The sequence below is a fragment of the Chinchilla lanigera genome, unplaced genomic scaffold, assembly GCF_000276665.1.
Source record: "Chinchilla lanigera isolate Chin_1 unplaced genomic scaffold, ChiLan1.0 scaffold00007, whole genome shotgun sequence".
NCBI lineage: Eukaryota > Metazoa > Chordata > Mammalia > Rodentia > Chinchillidae > Chinchilla > Chinchilla lanigera.
The window spans coordinates 28,069,797-28,096,765 of NW_004955408.1; the positions used below are offsets into that span (position 1 = coordinate 28,069,797).

At 37.7% G+C, this 26,969-nt stretch overlaps 1 protein-coding gene across 2 annotated transcripts in view; it reads left to right on the forward strand.

Annotated features, from left to right (window-relative positions):
- Sfxn1 (sideroflexin 1) overlaps nucleotides 1-26,969 on the forward strand; it is a 51,084-nt gene that overhangs the window by 15,586 nt on the left and 8,529 nt on the right. For both annotated transcript variants that reach the window (XM_005376362.2, XM_013509460.1), the window contains exons 2-8: nucleotides 1,351-1,523; nucleotides 9,402-9,572; nucleotides 10,634-10,732; nucleotides 12,281-12,356; nucleotides 12,898-12,983; nucleotides 14,250-14,377; nucleotides 17,741-17,790. In XM_005376362.2, the coding sequence (XP_005376419.1) occupies nucleotides 1,360-1,523; nucleotides 9,402-9,572; nucleotides 10,634-10,732; nucleotides 12,281-12,356; nucleotides 12,898-12,983; nucleotides 14,250-14,377; nucleotides 17,741-17,790 (774 nt within the window). In that variant the 5' untranslated portion in view covers nucleotides 1,351-1,359. The remainder of the gene's footprint in view (nucleotides 1-1,350; nucleotides 1,524-9,401; nucleotides 9,573-10,633; nucleotides 10,733-12,280; nucleotides 12,357-12,897; nucleotides 12,984-14,249; nucleotides 14,378-17,740; nucleotides 17,791-26,969) is intronic.

The window sequence follows — 26,969 nt, forward strand, 5'->3', positions numbered from 1 at the left end:
AGTGGTTAAATCCTATGACACAGTAGCATCCTGCATGGAGACCTAATTCAAGAAAATCATCAGATATGAAGTAGAAGATTTGTAGACAAGAATGCAGCATTTTATATACTGGTGCAAAAATGAAATAACATGAAAATTAAAGGTGTCATTATATAATCCAAAATGAGCATTTAATACCACAGAGGATATTCATTAAATACTTGCAGAGAAGATACTCGGAGTATAACATCAAATTATTTTTAAATTATATGATAGTATATATAGAAAATGTTTGCAAGGAAATACGTGGGAACATTAACAATGGTTACTTCAGGGTGGCTGGATTGTGAGAGATTTTGCTTCTGGGCAGGTGTTACAACACTATAATGCAGTTCTAAAATAAGCATGTATTACTTAGAGAAAGAAATTAATTACTGTGGGAAAAAAGTAATGGCTATGACCCAGAAAATAGACATTTCATGAGGAAAATTATATGCTATAGTGTTGTTCCTATTTGTGAGGCTGTCAGAATATGTGTTTTCCTCTATGTTGCTAGTAAATCAAAGAACATAATTTATAGTTTTGTTTAGTGCTTTATATGCCAAACAAAACTGAACAGATATGAGTCTGAATCGTTTTTGAATAGTCTAATTTTTACTATTTACACCTTTCCTGTGTCGCTATTTTTTCTGATAAGAGTAACAAATATAATAGATCAGAATGCAGAAGTAGTTTAACATTGGTTGTTTCACTCAGAAAAATGGGTCTAAATTTAATGCTGTATCAGTTCCTCATGATGAACGCATTTATTATATATCATGAGGATATTTATTATATATCAAATAAATGCGTTCATCACGAGGAACTGATACTGATACAGCATTGCACCTTGATTCTTTTTACCTCTCCCATTTCCTCTCTCACCCCATCTCCACAGGGGCTAGCTCCCTCTTTCCCATCATGCATCTTTTATTTTACCCTTTAAATCATTTATACTTGGGTTTCTCGTTAAGAGAAAACAGTATTTAGCCTCCTGTGTCTGATTTCTTTCACTTAGCATTATGGTCTCAAGGTGCATCCATTTTCCTACGAGTGACTTCAACTTCTTACTGTTGTTGTTATTTTAAAACTCTATTTCTACTTTCTCTAGAGTGTTTTTAGGATTCCAACAAGTAAGGAATACGGAGAAATATATGCAAACCTGTTGAAATTTTGCTAAGATGCATTGAGATCGAAGGTTCACTTTGATTTCGACGGTCTTTCTGCCACGTAGGGCAAAATTATTTTTATGAATAGGAAGGACATATTAAATCTTCACTTGGGGAGTGATAGCACGATCTTACCTAGAGACGTCTGTGTGCCCCTCTGCAGTCCAGAAAGATGTCTGGGGAACTGCCACTGAACATTAACATCAAGGAGCCTCGATGGGATCAAAGCACTTTCGTGGGACGAGCCAACCATTTCTTCACTGTGACTGATCCCAGAAATATTCTGTTAACAAACGAACAACTAGAGAATGCCAGGAAAATAATACATGATTACAGGTAACATTAATAATTATTTTTTTCTTCATATATGAACCAATAATCCTGTTTATCCATTAGTTTTAAACCTTCACTTGGTGATTTTCCAACTTTTTTGGCAATAAAATTTCTCTTTATCAAGAAAAATATTGGAAGATTTGTTTCTCCCATTGCCGACTCTTTACACAAATTTCCAGAGTTTGTTGTAACCTGGAAATGAGGCAGCTGCCCTCCTCCCCATAGGTATCAATCTGTAAGGTTCCCAGCATCCTAACTTCTTCCCTCTAACACAACTCTCCCCTGAATCCACAAGTATCCCATTCATTCTTACGTCTCTAGAAAGAAACAGCAGCATACAAAAAATAAGTTGTCAGAAATTAAAGGGAGGGTGGTTGCTTCTCAAACGTAGCTCCAGTGAATAAAACTTGGTCAGTAGAGATTCAGATGGGCAGGCTACTGCTGGAAACTCGGGATTGTAGATTTAGGATGCACTGCGTCAGTTGAGAGCCAGGTATGAGGTAAGAGAGGATGCTGCCTGTGCAGAGAGGCAGTTGGCTCTCCAGATGCGCATGGTTCCATATCTGTGAATTCAACTGACTGCAAATCAAAAATACTTTTAAAAAAATTTCCCAAATCTGCCTCTGTACTGAACATATACAGACATGTTTTTTTGTTTCCTGAACACTGTGGTATAAAAACTATTTACATAGCATCTGTATTAAATATTATATGTAATTTAGAGATGATTTAAAGTATAAAGGAAGATATATGTAGGATATTTGTAAATGCTATGCATTTCTACACAAAGATCATGGGAATACACACATTTTTATCTCTGGGGTGTAGGAACCAATTCCCCATGGATACACAGGGATTGTATATATTCCTGTGCAGCAGTTGACAATTTTTTCCTATAAAATCTGAGAAATATTTCAGGCTTTGTGCATTACCAAGGGTCTCTATCTGCGATAGTTTGAATCTCCAGTGTCCCCCAAAAGACTCGTGTGTTTAAAGACTTTTTGTCAACTGGTGGTGCTACTGGAATTGTTAGTTGAGCAGAAGGGCCTGGTAGAAGGAAGTTAAGTCATTAGAGGTGTGCCTCTGAGGGAAATATTTGAACCATGGCCCGTTCCTCTGTCTTTGTATCCCAGCCATCATGAAGTAAATAGACTTCCATGTCTGTGCACTCCTGCAATGACGTGTGCCACTTCAGGCTTGGGGTGACAAGGCAGAGTGATCATGGACTGACACCTCTGGAATCATGAGCCAGAATGAACCTTTCCTTTTTATAATTGATTATTTCAAGTATCTTATCACAGTGCCAGAAAGCCAACACATTGTGGCATATTATTCTCAATTTTTTTATTTTTCTTGTAATCTTCTTTAAAATGGTAATAATCATTCTGACCAGTAGGGCATCTGGACCATGGGTAATAGTTCACTGGCCCCTGCTGTAGAGAAAACTCAGTCAGAAATTGTCAGATATGCGGTACACACAAGTAACATATTTGAGACAGTAGTTTGGCTGTGCATAGGTAGTTAAAAAGGGAACCTCTACCAATCTGAGTCTGGCCAGATTTCACAGTGTACAGACGTGCATCAGGAGGGGGTATACAAGCAGCATTACACCATGGGGTCTTATGCAAAACTACTGACCAGTGAGGTAAAATAGAGAGCTCACAGGAGCACATTTCAGGAAGTCAAGAAAATAAAGGTTCTTTATAAATCTGGATCAAAACCCATAAAAGAAGGGATGTCAAGATGCAGTGATTCAGTTGAGATGCAGGATGTTGAGATGAGTTGAAGAGACATAAGGAAGCTCATCAAGAACCTAGAGATACAACAACAATTAAAATCATTACTGGAGGCAGTGGTAAAGAACTAACAGAAATGGCAAAATGAAAAAAGTAGAAATAGCATTGCAGAGGAGAAACTAGAGAAGCTCTTCAGTGAAAATAATCAGAGTTCAGCAAACATTTTCTGCAAAGGGCTAGAAGGCAAAAAGCTTTAGGCATTATAGATGTCTCTATTGAATAATTTTTTATGAAACAATAGAACAAAATTTCATAGCAAAATACTAAGAGAATAACAGTAGTTAATATACTATGTATCATTATCTTCAAAGTAGTTACTCAGAGTACATCTACAAAAAACATTCTTACGAGGAAGGAACAGATAATAGTATAAAACTTTTTCTTCAATGAACTAAGAGAAGCTAGTAGTATAAAGGAAATAAATTAGTGTATATAATATTTTTGAAACAAAGGAATAGGTAATTTGGAAAACCACCTGAACCTCTCCCCACTTCCTATTTATTTTGCTCCTCACTTGCATATACACACACACATGTTGAAGACTCTTATTTGTTTTCTTAACCCTCTAAAAGTGAAAAAATAATTCTTGGTTCTCCTTATGTCAGGCTGTAGGCTCCGGTTCTGTAGTCCCTAATGTAGACAACAGAAAGATATGGAAAAGATTATATCAGAGGAATAGAGAATGAGGAGAAAAGATGTAATTATTTGGTGCTTCTAAAGGAGGGAGTAGAAAAATGCAAAAAAAAAACCCAATATTAAATATATAATAGAAGGGGGTTCTCCTCTGTAAGGAAATGCGTGTCTACAAATTAAATTGATCCATGCCATTTCAAGCAAAGTGTCCCACATGTATCAATTTTTATTGTTGTTATTCTTTAAGTTTCCTACAAACATAGTTTTAAAAGCTCTATTAGCTTTCATGAACAGGAAGAACAAGTTCTTAAAAAGAACAAATGTTGAAGCCAGGTGTGGTAGCACACACCTGTAATCCCAGCACTTGGGAGGCTGAGGCAGGGGGATCATTGCAAGTTCGAGGCCAGCCTGGGCTACAAAGTGAGCTCAAGGTCAGCTGAACTGCATAGCAAGACCCTGTCTCAAAAAGACAAAAAGAGAACAACTGTCAGCACAGATCCAGTCTTTTCATCCATACAGTGAGTGCCAGAAGACAAGTAATGTGTGCCAAGTTTCCACCAGAAAGAGTTGTAACCCAGAAATGTACCAAATTGTCTTTATTTGCAAAGGCTACAAAAATATGCAAGAACATCTAAAACAATCTCCTCATAAACTTTTCTTGAGTAGACTAGAAGTGAAAAAAAAAAAAAAAACCAATCTGCCATATAGAAATCAGATAAAGAAATAAAAAATTCAGTACAAATACATCAGAAGAACTTCACAAAGATACACAAATAGAACTTGACTAAAACACAATAATAGGAAATTCTAACACACTCTCAGTCTTTCGTGGGTCATTCTTTCATTTTACGTATGGATGCCCCCTAAACCTCATGCACTCATTGGTGAGGCTTTTGAAAGGTAACCGAATTTTTGCTAATGTAGTAGCATCATCTCTCCCCTTCCTCTGCTGCTCCCTGTCCCTCTCTTCTTCCTGGCCACCTTGACGTGAGCTGCTTTTCCTGCAACGGCCCTTCCACGTGCTCCTTCTTGCTTGGAGCCAGTGATTTTAGACTGAAGCCTTGGTAGACTGTGAGCCAAAATAAACCCTTTCGTCCTCTAACTTGTGGGTATCAGGTATTGTGTCCCAGTGATGAGAAAGTGACCGAGACAACCATCTAGTCACACTGCAGCTTTCAAACACTCCCCTTTAAGTCTCTGTTCATAAAGAAAAACCAAAATGCAGTTGCAAAGCAAAAACATTGAGAAAATTAATAGGAAGCCCTAAGGAATTGTGCCACAGTTGAGCTGCAGTGGGAGGTTTGTATCTTTACCCTTCTCAGTAGTTAACCAATGAAGAACAGTAATGAGTTCAGCGTTCAGTTTAAGAAACTAGATAACTATAACATTAAAAAGAAAATCACAAATCCTGGGTACTACTTCCTGCACGTCAGGTACTGCTTGAGACCTTTTACATTTGTTAGTTTAACCCTCCTGGCCACCCTTAAAGGTAGATAGGTACATTGTTATCCACAGTTTTCAAACAGAAATCCTAAGGCATGAATAGTGACCCTCATTAGTAATTCTCAGAAGGGGATGAGGACCAGAAACTGCGGCATTCATGTTGTTAGTAGCCAGATGTGCAAATTTTCAAGGAAAATGATTAATTTTTAATAATTAGGAAATAATAGGATTTTTAAAAAATAAATGAGGAAGCTAACTCTTTAGTGAACCCAATAAGAATAAGCCATTAGCAAGTCTAAAACATATGAAATAATCAACACAACTTAAAATATGCAACAAGAAGAATAAGAAAGTTACCTAAAAGAAAACTAGAAATATTAAAATAAAGCATACTGCTTAGCTTTTTTGCCAGAAATTTTGAAAATCATGGTGAAACATAGCTTTCTATGACTATGTAAATTATCAAAATTTTCTCGACCCAAGAGAAGGCGGGGAAAGAGAAAAGAAATAAGAAGGAGATGAGACAAACAGAAAACAAATAGCAAAATGGTAACAGAGAGGCAAATATCCCCAAGGCCAGATGATTTTATGTGAAGGAAATAAATTTTTTTACAGGAAGAAATACCAGTTCTTCCACAGATGTCCTCAGGGGGCATCACTTCCTCTTTCATTTCATGAAGCCACCAGCAATACCCTCAGAGCAAAAGTGGACAAAAAGATTACACGAAAGAAAAAAATAGAATTATGTCCCTCATAGACACAAATATCCTCAAGAGGGTGTAGCAATTTAAACAATTTCCACCGCAGAGAAAAAGGTAAGGCCCAAAATAAGCAGAACTCAAGAGGACCTTGAATGTAAGATTGGCTTAACATTTGCAAACCACTGTCACATCAACAGACTAAAAAAGCAGGATTGACCATCTCAATAAGATGCAACAGAAGCCAGCAGAATCCAGCAGGCATTCGTGGTAATTCTCTCAACAAACTAGTAGAAGGAAAAAGTAAGCCCACATCAAATTTAATGGTGAAATAACGATCACTTTCCCCAAAGAGCATAAGATTGTGTTCCCACTACTCTTATTCAGTGTCGTGCTGAATGTGCCAGCTAGTTCCATAAAGGAAAAGTTAGGTAATAGGATAAAAAGTGAAAAGAAGAAGTAAAACTGTCTTTATGAAAAACACGATCACCTATTTAGGAAGAATCTCAAAAAAGAATCAAGTAAGTACGTTTATCAAGGCCAAAAGATGCAAAATCAGTATTCAAAATCAATTTTATTTCTCTCTGGCAGCAGTTAACAACTTGAAGGATTTATTCCAAAAATGAAAAGGTGATTTAATTTTAGAACATTCTTAATGTAATTTATTACCTCAGTATGTCAAAGCAAAAAGCTACATCTTGATAATCTTAGGAAAAGAAGGCAAAATTATGCATCTAATTCTCAGCAATAATTATTTAACTAAAAATAATGTGTAGTCCTTTAAAATGATGAGGAATCATATTCCTGATCAACAGCCAGCACTAGAGCAGAACTCTCTAAAAGACTGGAGAAACAGAATAGAAGAGGAAAAGAGAGAAAAAAGAAGGTGGTTTCTTTGGGAAAGTTCATGTCCACTCTTGAGGAGGTCACATCCCATTAACTTTTTAAAGTTTCCGAAAAGTCTAAGGGTAAAGAAAGCTACAAAATCCGTTTTCCCAAACTCAAACATGGGTCTTTTCTCTTTTCCCATAACATCTATTAATATCTAAGAGAACAGGCCTCTGGAAAGATCACACTGAGGCAGTCTTGTGAAGGTTGAGGAGCAAGTCCGGAATCACTAGATATTCACTACTATCAAACTACACTCTAGAAATAATATGTACAGATATCGAAAAGATAGGAGGTCTTTTTGGTTTTTTTTGTTTGTTTGTTTGTTTGTTTTTTTATTTTAAAGATAAAAGAAGGGAAACATTAACAGACATACAACATTTTACAACATATCACAAGCACAATACAGACAATACAGAGTTACAAACAAAGTGGTAGGGAATTAACAATGGTGGTTGTATTATATATTGATATCTTCAAAGTGGCTTCGATAGGAGGTCTTTTTGCTTTGGGTTTCTGGGGTGGGTGTTGGTTTGTTTTTCTCTTTCTTTTTTTTTTTTTTTTGGATAAGTGATTGTACTTTCAACAATCAAACAGAAAACCAATGGGACAAATGCAACAGTATTATGGGAGGAGCTGCTTGTAATACACACAAAAAATTGGTGATTTTCTGTGTACCCGCAGTAATCTGTTAAAAAATTTTTTCATTTTTATAAGAACAATAAAAAATGTAAAGTGTCCAAGGACAAACTCCCTCAGAAGTATATGGCAATCACAGGTCTACTGGGAATTATTAAAAGAAGAATTTGAATAACTAGAGAGACATTTATAGGATTGAATGAAACTGTCACTTCTCTCCAGACAGTCCAGTTTCAGTCAAAATAAATGTTGATCACTCATTTTATTTGTAAAATACAATTTACGAAGTAATTGTAAGGTTTTTCTGGAAGAGTAAATAGATGAGTGTAACCAGGACACTTTTGAAAAAGATAAGCAGAATAAGCAACAATTGCTCCTCCAAAAACTAGAATGGACTTTCAGATTACAATGGTGGGTTTTGCCATAAAGATATGTAAACAAATTGGTCTTTGAAGGTCTTAGGAATTAAGCCCAATACTGTACATTAGAGATAGTCATAAAACCTCAATCGATAGAGACCAGCTAACATGGAACTAAAGTTAGGCAAGTTCCACATTTTTCAATCTTAAGGTAAATTCTAAATAAATTAGAATTTTAGGACAAAAAAATTACTGTTAAGAAAATTTGACGAGTTTAGGTGAATATTTATACAACTTCCCAGTGGTTCCTTGATTACACAAGAAATACAAAATTTGTAGGACAACAGATAACGAACCAAATTAAAATTTGGGTTAATTATCCACAGTGTGTAAAGTATACGTATAAGTTACCTAAATAACAGTAATTCTGCTTCTGTTGATGATATGATTAAAACAAAGATGTACCTAAACAATGAAAGGCATATAAAGTTTTAATATAGTACATAGCTTTTATCTCAGGAAATTCATTTCTTATAAAATTTGGATGAAGCACAATTCAGTCCAGTACAGATGATTTAGAAAATTATCTGCAAATATAAAGAAATGTTTGCAAAATACTATTGAACTTTAAAAAATGGTTAAGCAGTGTTGATGTCTTTAAATAAACACAAAGCATAGAGATCCTAGAAGTATATTCACCAGAACATTACAAGTGGTAAGCAACAGGTAAAGACTGGAGTGATTTTAATTGCTCTAATGAATTTCGTAAATTCTGAATTTTTGACACTGAACATGTTTCTTTGATAAGGAAAAGATATAATGAATACTGAGCTTTTTTTCACTAATGTCTTTCTAATCTAGGATTCCAAACTGTTGGTTTAAAAATGAATTAGTAGGGGCTGGGGATTTAGCTCAGCGGCAAAAGCGCCTGCCTGGCAAGCGCAAGGTCATGAGTTCGGTTCCCGGTACCGGAGAAAAACCAAAACCAAAACCAAAAAAAAAAAGAATTAGTATTTTTGACTGCATAGCCATTGTGTAATTGTATAACAATATTTTAGCGTCTGCAAAGTTCAAGCTAGATTTTTCAGTATGTCATGTAAAACAAAGAGTATTTCAGCACTAAGTACTATTTTAGTACACAAGATTTTTTTAATTTTCCAAATTACAGGTAATTTCAAAAAAATAGGCTTGAAATGTTGTAAGTGCTTATTCATGGAGCACATGCAAAGCCATGGGTTCAGTCCCCTGCAGCAAAATTAAGTAAGATTTAAAAACAGTTACTATACATAGCACATTTGTCATTTCATCTAGGCACAATTGTTTCTAAGTGTCAACTTTTAAAAACCCCGTAGCTCCTTGTCTCTAGGGCACTGGTAAGGTATTTGAAATGAACGGTTGCTGTGTTATTTGTTGTCATTTTCCTAGACAAGGAGTTGTTCCTCCAGGTCTTACAGAAAATGAACTGTGGCGAGCAAAGTACGTCTACGACTCTGCTTTTCATCCTGACACTGGTGAGAAGATGATTTTGATAGGAAGGATGTCAGCTCAGGTTCCGATGAACATGACCATCACAGGCTGCATGATGACATTTTATAGGTAAGTGATGGATGTGTAACAACAGTTCATTCATTCAACATGACAGAAGCCCAAAGTATGTGTTTAATTTATAAATAAGTTGATTGAAATTAATGTCATCTCCTAAGTGTGTAGGTAATAGATATGTTAACGAGCTGTATTTAACCATTCCATAATATGAAGACATCGTATTGTGCCCCATAAATAATAGTCAATAAAATTAAATTTTAAAGAATTATAAATGAAATAGGGGTATTGTAGCTGGATGTGGTAGTGCACACCTGTAGTCACAGCTGTTTGGAACACTGAGATGAGAGGATCCCTTGAGCCCAGGAGTTCAAGACCATCTTGTGCAACACAGGGAGACCGTGTCTCAAAAAAAAAAAAAAAAAAAGAGGAGGTAGCATTTCTTTGGGAAAAATAAATATCATAATGTCATTTCAGTTTTAGTCCTCATTTGTATTTGTATAAGAGTTGCTACTTTACTAAGCACTAGGCCTAGTATGACGCCTTTAAGTAAATATTTTATTCAAACATCCATTTTACCTTTTCCCTGCACTGAATAGCATCTTCGGTGTTGTTCAAGAGAAGGTTGGTTTTTCCCTACATCTTATACCCAAAAGCAAATAAGATAAAAGAAATGGAGCCTGTAAATGACTTCCCTTTTAATCTACTTTTATAAGCTATGGGTATAAGGCTAGGGATAAGTATAGACATATAGACAGCCACCAACATACATTAACATACAGGATTGTAGTTAGGAGAGACTGGGAGTGCTTAGTCTGCAAATGGCTTCTTTTTGTCCAAATAGAGGAGCTTGCCAGTTATTTAGTGTCTACTTTGTGCCAGGCTATCTACAGAGCTCTTTGTTTTCTCATTATCACCCTCTGAGCTTGGTGATGAGGAAACTGATCACCAGAGGGGACAGTCACGCAGGTCCTAAGCCTGTGGCCCTTGTGCAGTCTGGCCCCGTGGGTCCCCCTCTCTGATGCCCTCCTTCCTGCTGGTGTTCGTGTTTTCTGTTGTGTACAGTGGCTGGGTCACAAGTGACGGTGGGTGTGTGATGGATTGCTCTGTTTTAGGACCACTCCGGCTGTGCTGTTCTGGCAGTGGATTAACCAGTCCTTCAATGCTGTCGTGAATTACACCAACAGAAGTGGAGACGCCCCACTCACTGTGAAGTAAGGCTAGAAGGGTTAACATCTGTTGCACGTCTCCAGTGCTTGATTAAGTGGTGGTATTCCCTTTTTTTAAAAAAGCAGGAATTTGTTTGTTTTTACTTTTCATTAATGTATGTTTGAAATTCATAATAATTACACTCTTCATGGGAAACTGGTATGTGGACATGACGCATTTCAATTCTTTTTTTCAACCCCTTCCCTTTCCTTCCCATTCAACTTCCTCCGTCTCTTGGTCCTCCTCCCTTTTGCAAAAAATCTTACCTCCTATCTGTCTTTTATTTTTCTCTTTATTTATTCTTTAGGTTACTCATATAAGAGAATTGTTTATATTGTACAGAGTACTATGTATCATCTAAGTGTTTCTTCCTCTCTCTGTTTCAAAATAACTGTCTTCTTCCATGCTACCTCCTCAGACAGTATTCATGCTATTAATGGCACTGGTAGAATGTTACCACTCACACACTCTGGAGCCCCCTAGCCCTGGAGAACACATGGTAAATGAATCAGGCCTGGTCTCTGGGAAATGACAACCTGTACTCTCATGGAGCCTGCATGAGTCAAAGCAGCCAAAATCAAACCAGAGGGGTCAACAGAGTGTTCTCTACATAAATCAGGGAAAATCATGAGGGTGTGACCTTTATTTTTAAAATAGTTCATCTCTCCCGGGCATGGTGGCATATGCCTGTAATCCCAGCACTCAGGGAGGCTTAGGTAGGAGTATTGTTGCAAGTTTGAGGCCGGCTTGGGCTACAAAGTGAGCTCAAGTCCAGCCCGAACTGTATTGTGAGACCCTGTCTCAAAAAGATAACAAATAAAAAAATAAAATAGTTCATCTCTGGAGTCCCCCTGCCCTGCAAGAAGTAATGAGTTTATATATTTGGCTCCTATTAAAATAATTTTTTTAGAGAATCCAAAGAGACTAGATAAGCAGCAGTGGTGGTGTAACTTGTATAACGCTTGAATGAAAAGTGTTTTTTTTCCTTTTTATCAATGCAAATTGCCTCTGGCAACCTGTATTCTTTTACTACCATCAGATAGAACCAAAAATATTGAAATCTGTAGCCCACAGGTGTTATCACTCTCACGGGAATTGCTTGGGCTTAATTGCACTTTGAAGATGAGCCTTTCAGTATTTTTATACAGTAAAACAGTATTTCAAGAATAGCAGCATTGCATTTTGCTTTGCATACATATTAATATTCTGAAAAGTATTTTTGATTTAAGGCAATGTGCTGCAAACATTGAGCCTGAGATGCCTTTCTCTGCATTTGTAGCTCCCTCTACACCCCTCTCCTTCCTTCCCACCTTGAGTGCTCAACCTGCTTGTTTACATGATAGGGGTTGTAGTGTGCACATGCAGAGAAGCCTGCTTTAGGGGTCTGCTTGCTTTTTCTCTAGGTTCTTCCACTTGTAGAGTGATACTATATGTTGTTTTCTGGTGTCTCAACTTTTAAGCATACTCTTGTATTTCTCTCATACTTTTTCAAGTAGTGGGCCAGAGTCCCCTGATGTGTATTTGTCATTCACACACTCTTTCTGTCTTTTCAGAGAGTTGGGAACAGCTTATGTCTCCGCAACAACTGGTGCTGTGGCAACAGCACTAGGACTTAATGCATTAACCAAGGTACTCAGCCTTGACATCCAAGTTCTTCTCACCTGTCTGGATATGAGTGTCTCTATTATTTCTCCAAAGAATTCCAGCCAAAGAATACAAGCCACGTTCTTGTATTCATTATCTTTCGCTATATATTTTAGTTATATCTTCCAAAGAATATGGGAATGATTGTCACCCGTGACATCACCCAACAGCATGGTCTGTGCCTGGCCTGATTTAGTACCAAATGCCCCTCTCCCCTGACCCTAACACTGTGTGATAGGCCGTGTCTTTGAAGAGGTAGAAGAGCCAGCATTTGAACTCAAAATTTTGGGATTCTAAAACCCATGTATCTTCAGCACACTAAGCTCTCAGAATATTGTAGGGGTATTCTTTGTCCCAGTCTGCCCATGCTGGAAATATAAAAAGACAGCTAGGAACCAAGTTTTAAAAGTCCTCTTGGACTGAGTTTCTATACAACTAGGATTCTGCATTTTAAGAGAAGATAAGTATTTCCATTCAGTTGTCCAGGAAAAGTGACATTATGTTGTTGGAATTCTCTTTTCTGCAGCATGTCTCACCACTGATAGGACGTTTTGTTCCCTTTGCTGCTGTAGCTGCTGCTAATTGCATTAATATTCCATTAATGAGGCAAAGGTAAGATTAACTTGTGCTCAACAGAAGAATCTATTATAACCACTGGTTTTGTTGAAACTTTTGTATTAATATGTACAGAGGAAATTCATGGAATCTGAGATTTTCTTCAGAGTAACCAGAGGTTGGGGCTGGGGATTTAGCTCAGCGGCACTGCGCCTGCCGGGCAAGCACAAGGTCTTGAGTTCAATTCCCGGTACTGGAAAAAAAAAAAAAAAAAAAAAGAGTAACCAGAGGTTGAAGGTGAAAATGGGACCACTATACAGAAGCTTAGTGATGAGTTGCTCATTACTGAAGCAGGCTGATGAGTTTGTGGTAGTTGACAGTCGTCTTTCTACTTCAATATAATAAAAAGCTTCAAAGATATATCGAGTTTATACTGATTTGTGCTTGAATTCAGCAAGGAAATTCCCTGCAAAGAAAAATTTATTCTCCAAAATAGGTTCCTGGGGCTGGGGATTTAGCTCAGCCGCCCAGCGCCTGCCTGGCAAGTGCAAGGTCGTGAGTTCAATTCCCTGTACCGGAGAAAAACCAAAAATAAAATAGGTTCCTGGCTGAGGATATAGGTCAGTAGCACAGTGTCTGCCTGGCAAGCACAAGGTCCTGAGTTTGATTCCTGGTACCTAACATAACATAACATATCATAAAGTAAAAGTAAAATAAAATAAATGTTCCTTTTTCCCCTGGGAGAAATTCTTTGGGGGATTTTTTTTTTTTTATTAATCTGTACCTTTGAAAGTATGTTGTTAGAACTGGCAAAAATCAAAGGAAAAGAAAGAACAAGAGAAAGCATTTTGGAATTGATAATGAAAAACAGGGGTTAATATAAGAATTATCCTCACTGTGTTAATAACTGTAATTAATAAATACTCAGTAGGGCCATGTTTAAGACTCTTTCTATATCAGTACAATTAGTTGACGTAATGCTGTGTATTGTACCTATTTCTGACTTACAACGTTTCTCAAATTTGTACACGAACATAGAAATTAGCCTTATCTTTAAATTAGCATGTGTACCCTTCAGATGCTATTGTTACTGAAAAGATACACCTTTTTTAAAAAGCATACCAGTTTGATTTTACTTTTGTGTCTATCACAAGAAGATTGAACTTATTCATGGTATTTAAAAATAAACTTGTCAGTGCCAAAAATGACATTTGAGTGGGTGTCTGGATGAAGTAAGGACTTGCTCTCTCCTAACATAGTGCTATTTCAAGGTGCTGCACGAAGGTATTTGTGAACTCGTTCTACACGTGTTTTACTCTGCAGGGAACTCAAAGTTGGCATTCCTGTCACCGATGAAAGTGGGAACCGCTTGGGTGAATCAGCAAACGCTGCAAAACAAGCCATCACACAAGTCGTCATCTCCAGGATTCTCATGGCAGCTCCTGGCATGGGTTAGTGGGACTTGGTCATCCATTCATTTATTTCATAAGTTTAAGTGGAACAAGCTTCTGTGTATCAGTAAACAACAAGATAAACTCATTCCCCTTTATGAGAATTACCTTATAATGAGGGAGGCAGAAGATAAGTAAGAAAATAAAAATATATAGTTGAGGTTTAGTATCCCTTATCCAGCGTGCTTGTAACCAGAAGTGTTTTAGTTTTAAGTTTTTTGTTTTGATATTTGCATATACATCATGAGCTATTTCAAGGAGGAGACCTAAGTTTAAATATGGAATTTATTTATGTTTCATATATAACATATACACATGTCCTAAAGATAGTTTTATGCAATTTTTTAATAATTATGTACATAAAACAGAGTTTGTATATCATAGATGAGTGAGACTGCAGGACCTTTATTCCCCTTGAAGATGCTGAATAAATTATATTTTGTGTGTCTGCATTTTGACTGACCTGGCACATGAGTCAAATATAAAATTTTCACTGTGACATTTTTTAGTGCTCAAAAAGTTTCTGATTTTAGAGCATTCTGGATTTCATATTTTCACATTAGGGATTCTTAACCTACATGTGCGACGGCAGTAAGGACTAAGGGGAAAGGGAATGTTGGTGATGTAGGAAGGCAGCCTAGAAAAAGACTGGGTAGAGATTAAGGCGTGAGCCAAGTAGTTGGCAGGAACCACTATTCTGGGCAGAGACAGTAGCCAGGGGGCCGCAGGAGCTGATCTCTTGTGTTGGAGACTTGGCAGGGAAAAAGATGTAGCTAGAGTAGAGAGGGAGATAGGGAGCTACAGAAAGGAAGCTGAGAGGTGCTGGAGAGCCTGTGGGTGGTTGCTTAGGCCTTTCAAGCTCTGGCTTTTAGTCTGAGGGATAAGAAGCCATGCAGAGTTTTGAGCCGGGGCTTGGCATTGTCCAAATGGGTTTCACCTGCATGCACGCCGCTGAGTGCTGTGTGAGAACAGACTGAAGCGGGTACAGGAATGTGTGGAGACCGTTCAGGAGGCTGGCCCAGTGCTCCTGGCAAGAGATCATGGCTGGTTGGAACAGACCAGAGGAATGCAGTAGAGCTGAGTTTGAAGAGAAGGAATTTGATCTTTACAAATCTTGAAAGAAACTTCCCAAAAGTCCATGGAGAGAAATAATTTCTACTGACAATTTATTCGTAGCATTCAGAAATTCTTGGAACACAAAACAAACGGAAATGCTTAGAAGAGCTAAACGTCTGCTGGGAAATTACTCAATTTTCTCCAGGGGGCTTGGAGCCAGCGTGACCAGAAACAGGAAAGCTGCCTTGTAGTTATAATTTTTCTTACAACCCCTTGTCCACCCACAAGGTTGCTTAAAGCTATCTTCAGAACAGGGGCCTAGAGATGGCTCTGAGACATACTCTGAAACCAGAGACACTAGGTATAGTGTTATTTGCAAGGGAAAAAAATCTAAAACAGAAATTAGTATGTGTAACTTTGTCATCTAAGCTGCATGCAAACAGCACTTGACTATTAAAAGGAAGTCCTTAGATGAAGTTTTGGCTGTTTTCAAATTCCTTTTGACACTGTGAATGCTCATGAGTAGACAAGTAAGAGCAGGCACCAAAAGTTGAAGAAAAGGGCTTGAAAGAAAACTGCATTTTCTGCAGTCCTTCCTCCTGCAGTAACCCACAGTTTGGCATCCATGGATTCAACAACCCACAGATGTTTTTTCAAAATTGCATCTGCACTAGGCATGTACAGATTTTTGTTTCCCTTGCCATTATTCCCTAAACAATTTTGGACAACTGCTACATAGCATTTGCGTTGTATTAGGTATGATGTACTGTCTAATCTAGAAATGATTGAAGTGTACGGGAGAATGTGTGTAGGGTACTGTATATGCAAATGCTGAAGCATTTATATAAGGAATGTGATTATCCACGGATTTTGGTACCCACAAGGGTTCCTGAAACCCAGGGACACCGAGGAACAAGGGGTAACTGTTTGCATTCCAGATAACTGGGGAAGATCAGTGTTACCTGATTTAACAAAGGAACCCCCAGTGTCCTTGTGGGGTGCCTGTGTGTTCTGTGGGGGTGTCCAGGAAGCCACAGTCCTGAAGTGTAGACAAGCGCTGCCAAGAGCAGGGACCAGCATGCTTCTCACTACCTAAGAGGAGGCTGTGGGGTTCACCCTGACGACTGAGCCCTGATTTGCAGATTTACCGAAAACAGTATCACAACTCCAGCTCCCATTCTGCATGTGCTTTTTGGTTTGAGTCTTTCCCATTTTTGAACCATCATATTTCTCTTGGAGTTCTACCACGCCAACAACTCCAATTCCAGTAATATAGTTGTTTTAAGCACTATTTAGTCTCCACGGAAGAAAGCTAACCTTTCTGTCCCAGTGAAATTTATGAGGGTAATTGAAATATTGAAGTAGCTGATATGACAGTTTTGTCTAATAAAAGTTGTAATGAACTAATGCTGCTCACCACATAGCAACATTTCAACATGCATTAGCTCATCTGATCATCATAGCCAATTTAGTAATATGCCCCATTGCATAGCTGGAAAACAGAAAACTGAGGCTTAGAGAAGTTGAGTAACTTTTCCAGCACTGTCCAGCCTGCAGATGGTCTAGTATGTACTGAAGCAAGATCTTCTGCAGTGTTCTTCGTGCATGATAGACACTCAAGGAAAGTCACCTTTGGTTTTTTAGTATGAGAGGGAAAGTTTGTGATATTTGTACTGTTGCCTGTTCAAAGACAAATCAAGACGTGTCACGTACAGGTACAAATTCCCTCTGATGAATGTGATCACTGTATATACCTAACTTGTACCAATAAATGTAATTAAATTAAAATAAACTAAACATAAAAGACAAAAGAAAAAAACAAAGTTGCAGATAGAATTCTATTCAAGATTATAAAACTTCATGGCTTTTATATTGCTTTCTTTTTTTTTTTTTTTTTTTTTTTTTTTTTTTTTTTTGGTTTTTCTCCGGTACCGGGAACCGAACTCATGACCTTGCGCATGCCAGGCAGGCGCTTTTGCTGCTGAGCTAAATCCCCAGCCCCTATATTGCTTTCATAGAAATCTGGAAGATGAAATTAGTTTTCAATTTAATAAATTTAAATTTATCGGTTTATATTTGTTATCAGTTTAATTGGACAAATATATGAGGTACTCTGTGATAACTTGGTACATGTATACACTGTAATGACCAATAAATTTAATAATTGAAAAATTACTACAAATTGTTTTTACTCTGCCCTTGGAAAAGTCTCCTTAAAGTGATGTGAGATTTCTATCAAACTACTGGGGGGAAAAGTGAGCTGAAAATGACAATCAAAGATTTAAGTGTCTCTGTCTTTACTTCCAGCCATCCCTCCATTTATTATGAACACTTTGGAAAAGAAAGCTTTTTTGAAGGTAAGCCCCGGTTCTACTATCATTTCATCAGTCATTTTAATTCCTTTTCAGACTTCAGACTCTACAGAATGTTCTTACATAAATAGCAAGTAAAGAATTTGAAGGTCAGTTGCTCTTGGATACATATGTAAATAAAAAGATGTTTCTGGGAACATTTTGCTTCTCATCCCAGGGCCTTCTAAAACTTTTTGTAAATGAGGAGTACCACTGTGAGGTCACAACTCAATGATACACTGTCCTTGTATGCCTGGTTAGGTAAAAATTAATAGATGGTGTGAATTTGGAATATGTTTATAAGTCACTTTCTATACATCAGGAATAAAAATTAATTTAGAGTAGTGCTTTCATGGCCCACTGAATTGGGAGCTCTGGTGTATATTTGCATTGGTTATCACATCCAGTGATTCATTCTCTATCAGCTATCTCCCATAAAGTTCGGAAAACGTTACAGAAGAAATTGTTCAAGAAATCGTAGTGTACTGTATGCACTTTTTCTAGATTGCAGTTTGTAGGTACTGTGAGTAATGCAATATTATTTATGTTTAACCCTGATTTTCTGATTCTTATGGCAAATAGCATACAGTGGGATGCAGTGACTCATTGGGCTCACGCTGTGTTTAGAAACTAAGATCATTCTGGGAATGATGGCCTGGCTTCCTCCCTGGAGGAGCAATGTATTGTGGTGATGAAAGCAGCTTCCTTGGGGTGAACTGTTTTGAGTCTTAGAACAGTTACATAGTGAGGAGACCTGTGAACACCTATAAAGGACATCATTCACACACTCAGCTTCTTAACTTCTTAAATGGGGTCAGAGATAAGTGGAATTCTAAACACCTTATTGTATATTCATAAACCTGTACAATTTCTTTGGGCCCAAACAAAAAAAATAAGGTAATAAAAGGACACTTTGTAAACACTTTTGCTACAATAGTATTCTTAGAGAAATAGGCTAGAAATATTCTATGAAGAAACAATACTATGGAGTATGTGATTCGACCAGTGTGCCTAGATTGTTGTATGTCAGTGTACAGCTGATGTGAGGAAAGAGGCCCTCTCTTCAGCACCTCTCACATAGTCTCAGAAGCTCTAGGGACATGAAAGAATTATAGTCCCCAAGCTGAAGTTATAGAACCACAGCTTCTATCACTCTTACGTGTCAATACTCAATGTGCAGTAGCATATGATACTCTACGCTGGTGATGGTGAATGTAGCACGTGTGCCACAATGGACTATTTGTTATCACAAAGGACTATTTGTTATCATTGAAAGTGCTGAAAGGTTTGCCACCACTGCTCTATACTGTAGTGATGCAACTATCTCTTTGCTCCTTGGAGAGTTCCCAGGGGAAAGCACCAAGACCCCAGGGAACTGCACTCTCAGAAGCCCTCTGAATCTTCAACCATCTCCTTTGGAGCTTTCTAGTGTTCGTAATCTCAAGATTAAACAAAAATACAAAGCAGTTTCATATATATAAACAACAAAGCAATAGGTACAGTAGTCTCCACCACCTAGTCTGTTTTCAATTACCTGTGGTCAACCACAGTCCAAAAGTATAAAATGGAAAATTCCAGAAATAAACATTTCACAAGTTTTAAACTGTGCACCCTTCTGAGCAGTGTGATGAAATCTCATACTGTCTGATGGATACCGTCTCACGCAGTAAGTGAATCATTCCCTTGTTCAGCACATCCCCACCATGGATGCCACCTGCCCCTGTGTCACTTAGTAACCATCTTTGTCATCAGATCAACTGTCTCAGTATCACAGTACTTGTGTTTAAGTAATCCTTAATTCCAGTATGTTTTATAATTCTTCTATGTTGTTACTGTTGTTAATCTCTCCTCAAGCCTAGTTTATAAATTAAACCTTATCATAGGTACCTATATAGAGAAAAAAAGGTACACACACACACATATATATAGCTTTATATAGTAGTTTTATTTTACATAGAAAGCTACTATATATAGCTTTTTTCAGTGTATATATGTATATATATCAGGCTTGGTGCTATCCAGTGTTTCACTCCTCTGGGGTCTTGGGAATGAGAAGACTACTCTGTAGTACAAAATGTAATTGTAGATTCTTCTTTGACTTATTCTCAGTTATTTACTTATCTTTAATTAGTGTACATTTGTGATACATGATAATTACATTAATTGTGAGGAACTGGTACACGCACATATTGTATCTTGAGCCTTTTTAATCACCTCCTTCCACCCTGAACCTCTCTTCCCCAGACCCCTTTCCAAATCTCCAAAAAATGTACCTCTCTGTTTCCTACTATCTCTCCATTATTTTACTCTTTCTTTTTTGGTCTTTTTGAGACAAGATGTCACTATGCAGTTCAGGCTGGCCTTGAGCTCACTTTGTAGCCCAGGCTGGTCTCAAACTCACAACAATCCTCCTGCCTCAGCCTATAGAATGGGATTACAGACATGTGCCACCAAGCCTGGCCTATTTCACTCTTTAAATTATTTATATTTTGGATTTCTCATATAAGAGAAAGTGTGTGATATTTAATATTCTATGTCTGATTTATCTCAGCGTTGTGGTCTCAAGATTCATCCATTTTCCTACAAATGATTTAAATTTATTCTTTATGGTTTGATAGTACACTATTATATGTACATGCTACATTTTTTATTCATTCATCTGTTGACAAGCTTATAGGCCTTCTCCATAATTCAGTTATTGTGAGTTGTACTGCTATAAATTTGGGTGTACATATATCACTGTAACGTGTTATCCAGGAGACATATAGCTGGGTCAAATGGAATTTCTGTTCTTTTTTGAGGAATCTTCATACTGATTTCCATAGTGGTTGTACTAGTTTGCATTCCTACCAGCGGTGTAGAAGGGCTCCCTTTTCCCCAAAGCCTCACCAGCATTTGTTGTTTTTGATTCCTGGATGATGGCCATTCTTTCTGGAGTGAGATGAAATCTCAGTCTTGTTTAGGTTTGCATTTCTCTAATGGCCAAAGATGCTAAACATTTTTTTGTGTACTACCGGCCAGTTGTACTTCTTCATTTGAAAGGTGTCTATTTATTTCACTTGCTCATTTTTTTAACTGGATCTTTTGGTATCTTGTTGTTGTTGTTGTTGTTTAAATATTAGTCCACTGTCCAAGGAATAGCTGGCAAAACTTTTTCCCATTCTGTACTTTGGTCACTTCACTCTGTAGATTGTTTCTTTTCTGTGCAGCAGCTTTTGAATTTAACATAACTCCCACTTGTTGATCCTTGGGGATATTGGAGTTTTGTTCAGTAAGTCCTTACCTACACTTACGACTTCAAGAGTTTTAAGGATTTTATCTTCCAGTAGAGTCAGCGTTCTGTTTTTATATGCCTAGGTCTATGCTCTATTTTTATTTTAGTACAGGGTTGCAGATATGGGTCTAGATTCATCTTTGTGCATGTTGGTAACCAATTTTCCTAGCACGAGTTGTTACAGAGGCTGTCGGTTCTCCAACTTTTGTTTTTGGCCCTTCTGTCAGAGATCAGATGACTAAAGGTAAGTGAGACTGTCTTCTGTTTTACTGCATCGATCTACATGTCTATTTCTGTGCCAGTTCCATGCTGTGTTTTTACTGTAGCTTTGTAGGGTAATTTGAAATCCAGGATTGCAATGCCTCCTGCTTTGCTCCTTTTGCTTTCTGTGGTTATTCTGGATCTTTTCTGGTTCTATGTACATTTTAAGGTTTTTTCTAGTTCTGTGAAGAACATTGTTGGTATGTGATTGGAACTGTATAAAATCTACATATCAATGTTGGAATATGAGCATTTTGGCAATATCAATTTTGCCTATCCAGAAACAGAATATCTTTCCATTTTCTAACGTTTTTTTTCAATCTTCTTCAGAGTACTATAGTTTCTGTGAGAAAGTTCTTTCACTTCCATGGTTAGGTTAATTCTGAGGTACTTAATTTTTTAGAAGTTATGATGAATAGTATTATTTCCTGATGTCTTTCTGAGTAGATGTGTTATTGGTGGATAGGAACACTATTGATTTTTGTATGTTAACTTTGAATCTTGCCTCTTGGCTAAATTGTTAAGAGTCTTCTGGTAGAGGTTTGGGGCCTTCTATGTAAAAGATTATATCACTTGCAAATATGAATCATTTGATTTCATTCCTATTCATATCCCTTTTACTTCTCTTGTTTGACTGCTCTGGCTAAAGTTTGGAATACAGTGTGGACCAGCCGTGGAAAGAGTGGACACCTTGTCTTATTCCTGATTTTAGAATGCTTTCAGCTTTTCCCTATTTAGTGTGATGTTGGCAGTGGATTTGTCAGAAATGGCTTTAATCTCTCCTTTCAAAAAACCAGGTCTTTGCTTCATTGATTCTATGGAGGGTTTTTTTGGTTTTGGTTTTGGTTTGGTCTCAGTTTCATTGATTTTTTGAGCAGATCTGTATAATTTATTTCCTTCTACAAGTTTTTGATATGGATTGCCCTTGTTTTTCTAGGATTTTGAGCTACATCATTTATTTAGGATTGTTCTATTTTTCCAATGTGTGCATTCATAGCTATAAACTTGTCCCTTAAAACTGTTTTTGTTTTGTCCCGTAATTTGATGTGTTGTGCTATCATTGTCCTTGAATTTCTTCCCTGAGTTCTTCTTTGACTCCTTGATTATTCAAGAGTATAGTGTTAAATCTGCATGTGTTTGTGTAGTTTCTGTGGTTCATTCCACTATGATCTAAAAGGTTGCAAGAGATTATTTCAGTTACTTTTTATTTAAGCATGCTTTATGGCCTAACATATGGTCTATTTGGAGAAAATTCTATGTGCTGTTGAGAAAAATAATGGGTATTTTGCTATTGTTGGATAAAACTATGTATCATTTAAGCCCCTTGGTTTGATGGTTAAATATCAACTCTGATATTTCTTTGTTGAATTTGCGTCTGGTGACCTGTCTGTTTGTGAGAGTGAGATATTAAAGCCCCTCAATATAATTGTATTGACATTCTACTTACTTTAAGAAATTTTTATTTTCAGGGTTCATGAAAGGTTTTGCTGTGGTCTCTTTCTGGTTTAAAGTTTTAGAAAGATTAATTGTTTAAAACTACTAAGAGGCCAGGCACACACCTATAGTCTCAGTGCTTGGGAGGCTGAGGCAGGAGGACCACTGTGAATGTGAGGCCAACCTGGGCTACATAGTTCAAGGCCAGCCTGAACTACATAGTGAAATCCTGTCTCAGAAAAAACCCAAAAAGTAAATAAATAAATAAAACTACTAAGGGATAGATTCTGAACTGAAGCAGTGATTATACCTAAAAACTACCGAGTGATGGAATCATCTGTAATCTACCTTCTTTGACATCTTCATTATAGATAATCAGGGGGAGGAAGGGCTCCTACACTTTCCTTCGTCCATCCCTGTTTGACTTACAAGAACTGATTCAGTCTTTGAGGGAGAAAATTGATGAAGTGAATATTAGAATGGGTATTATCAACATGATTTTTCATAACTGTAGAGTGGCAGGAGACCCTCCTAATGAGTCTGTAACTTTACAGACATCAAATTATTGCTCTGTACTGTTCTCTGCTGGCTCTATATTGTGGTCATTATCTATGCTATTTCCACTAAGATACATGTCAACCTTTTGACTGACTTGGTCATTAATTCTTTAGTACTGGCCTGGATAACTTGGAACCAAGAGAATCAAAGAGCATATTTAATAAAGCAAATCCCCTCCCCACTGAATTTAAGCAAAATTGGGCTTTGAAAGCAAAACCAGATATCTAGATAAATGCAAAGCTTAGAAACTGTCATCTTATTATGTTAGCTTGACATAAAAGTCACAGCTTTTTCAAGAAAGAAATAGTAAATGTAGTTCATTCAGCCAATCATATAACAAGGTCAAAATCATGATTTTGCAGTTGAATATAAAAGTAGTTTGGAGACTGCCTTAAACTTTCCCTGTGCCATCCTATGCCTGGTTAACAGAAGGACCTCAGCAGCACCATTCTGGAGTGGTGGCTGAGAACCTCGTCACCCACTGCTGCTGGAGGGATGTTATTAAGTGGTGTCAGACTCCAGCCTATGGGCAGTAGGCATACCTAGCTGCTATGTAACATGTGTCAGAATTCCAGAAATTCTGTAAGAAAGTCTGCATTTCAGACTACGTTAACTGTGAATGGTTAGGCCAATAGGGGAAACCCATGAAATCAAGTCAGTACTTCCCTCTCAGAGTTCACTTGTGCCTTTCAACTCCTGAGGTCCCTGTGATGGAATGGTTACCACGGTTGGGCTAATCTGTGTGTGACAAATGCTGGGTACTAGGCAGAGTTGGGCATATTGCATCAATTTCTTGTGAGGAGAGATGGAACCCTGGCATATACCCTCGTACTTTCTCCCATGGAAGGAACTATCAAATGGTACAAGCATATTAGCCTGCATGTCCATACTGCATTTAGGTTTTTACATACTTAAAAAGTTGAGTAAATATCATCTTTCTCCCCACCCTTATCTTGGTTTGTTGGTTTTAGCTTGGCTTGTCATCCAACCTTCTGATAATAATTTGGAAGCTTGCTCCTCACTTCTTCCCATAGCTTACCTCTGCCTCCCCCATGCCCTACCGCTAGGGCACTAGTTTTAGATCTCTTGTAGCAAGGTCAGAAGAGGTGGCGAGAGTAGCTCAAGGACTGATCCAAGTGCCTAGCTATAGAGGATCTGGTTGTAACTGTCCTCCTTCAGGTTTTAGAATGTGACTTTGACAAACTAATGCCTGAGTACTGTAGAGATGCCCACACAGACCTACCACTCTCGAGTTCAGGGCAGCCGCTCCATTTAAGTATTACATTTTGCCCACATAGACATGAGTTTTGGATTTATATGACAGTATAACCATTACTAAAACAAACGTGGAGACTGCTTGTATCACTATCCATACCTTCCCATGTTCAAGGCGTTTCACCTAGTGTTAGAAAAGGTGGGCTTGACTGTACATCCTTCACAAGGCTCCAGAAATGATTTTCACAGCAGCAGGTGCTGCCCATGTGGGCACTGCCTGCCACAGGATGCACGCTGCATGGCCAGAGTTGCCTCCTCCACAAGGATGGACTTCTCTGAGCTTTAACCTTGCAAGTGACGCGGCTCCTCAGTGAACATGAAAGTAACTGAATGTTCTACTCTCTTTGAAACAATAATGCTTAGGGAGCATTTGGCATGACTCACCCTCCCCCACGCCTACCTTATCTTTTCTCAAGTAAAACACGGAAGAGAGGCACCAGCTTTGGGCAGATGACTCATGGAAATTTTTGCAGCTAACCAAAAAGTTCACTGCCTAACATCATGGTGTTTCTGTGAAGAGTTTTCTTGAAAAATAGTTCTTTTTTTTAAGACAAGGTCTTGCTATGTAGCTCAGGCTGGTTTTGAACTCACTGTGCAGCCCAGGCTGGCCTCAGACTTGCGGCAGTGCAAGCTGGGATTGCATTGGGATTACAGGCATACCCCACCATGCCTGGCAGAATGGTTCTTATTGTCTCTTTAATTTAGGTCTTTTTTGCTGAGACATTCATTGGGAATAAAGTTGATATGGTGTGGATCCTATAATTGTTCTGATTCCTTTTCACTATAGTTCTTTTATATTCCCTTTTAATGTGTCTCCTCAGTAGCCTTTCAGGATTATCAGATAACTGAATGTGAATATATCATTTATGGTTCATTCTTACAGTTCTTATGTTCCCATACCTTCCCATGTTCAAAGCATTTTCACCTAGTGTTAGAAAAGGTGGGCTTGACTGTGCAAGCCTGACTCAGCAGCCCTTTGCCAGAAGTCTGTTGCATACCAAGCAGTGTGGTAAGGACTATAGTTGCAGAAAAAGGGTGTGAGCCCTGCTTTGAGGGAGCAGATAGCATGATGCGGGAAAGAGCCCAGGGCAAGTGATTATAATGCAGCACATGATTACAGCCTGGGGCACCGGGGAAGCACAGAGGAGCTGTTACCATCTGGGGTTGGGAAGCAGAGATTTCAAGACAACTGACCAAGGCACGTAGCTTGAGGACACAGAGCATGGTGTTGGGAAATTTGTAAATTTTTAAATTGACTAGGTTCTAGGCAATTTATAGGGAACTGACTCACTTTGCACAAAATTAACTCCTAATGGAGTTTTTTATAGCTACAAACTATACTTACAAGCCAGAAGAAAATATGAAACACTGGGGTTAGACAAAAATTCCTTCTTAAGCACAAAATCAAAAACTCAGTCCATCAGAGAAAAATTGATAAACTGGAGTTCATTGAAATTTAACATCATGTTCTTCAAAAAATACAGAGAATAAAAAGAAACAGACTAGGAGAAAATACTTGTAAATCAATTCTTTACAGTTAACAAAGGACTTGTATCCAGGACATATAAGAAATGTTCTCAATACTCATTGAAGAAAACAATCCAGTAAAACAAAATAAATAAGCAGAAGGTTTGAATAGACACTTCATCTGAACAGATGTCAAGCGAACACACCAAAAGATGCTCAGCTTGACTTCACCCTTACTATACATATCCTTTCTCTTACCCGATTGCTCTAATATTTTGAGTGCTATATTGAGCAAGAGTATCGTGTACCTGATTTTAGTGGGAAAGCTCTCAGTTCTTCCCTGTTTAATATTGATGTTGGCCATTGGTTTGTTATAAATGGCTTTTATCAGGTTGAGATATGGTCCTTCTTTTCTTTCTTTCTTTCTGAGTTTTCAGTTTTGTTTTGGTTTTGGAGGGGTTATTTTGTTTTGTTTTGTCAGGGTCTCACTATGTAGTTCAAACTGGCCTTGAACTCACTGTGTAACCCAGACTGGCCTCAGATTCATGGCAGTCCTGCTCAGTCTCCCAAGTACCAGGTGACATACCTACTTTCTTAAAAGGTTGTTTATGAATAGATTTTGGATCATGTCAAAAGTTTTTTCTGGCTCTATTGATATACTTATGTGATGTTTATTATGTGATAAAGGATTTGGGTCACGGATATACCTTGAATACAAAAACTTAAGTCAAATAAATCAGACTCATAAACTCTATGATTTCTTTTATATGAGAAACCCAAAGTATAAATACAGAGGAAAATAAAAATAGACAATAGGAAACAGGGAGATAGATCTTTTATAGATAGGAAGAAGACAAAGAGATGCCTGGAGGGCATAAAAAGAATTAAGATGTGTCATGTATACATACCAGCTACC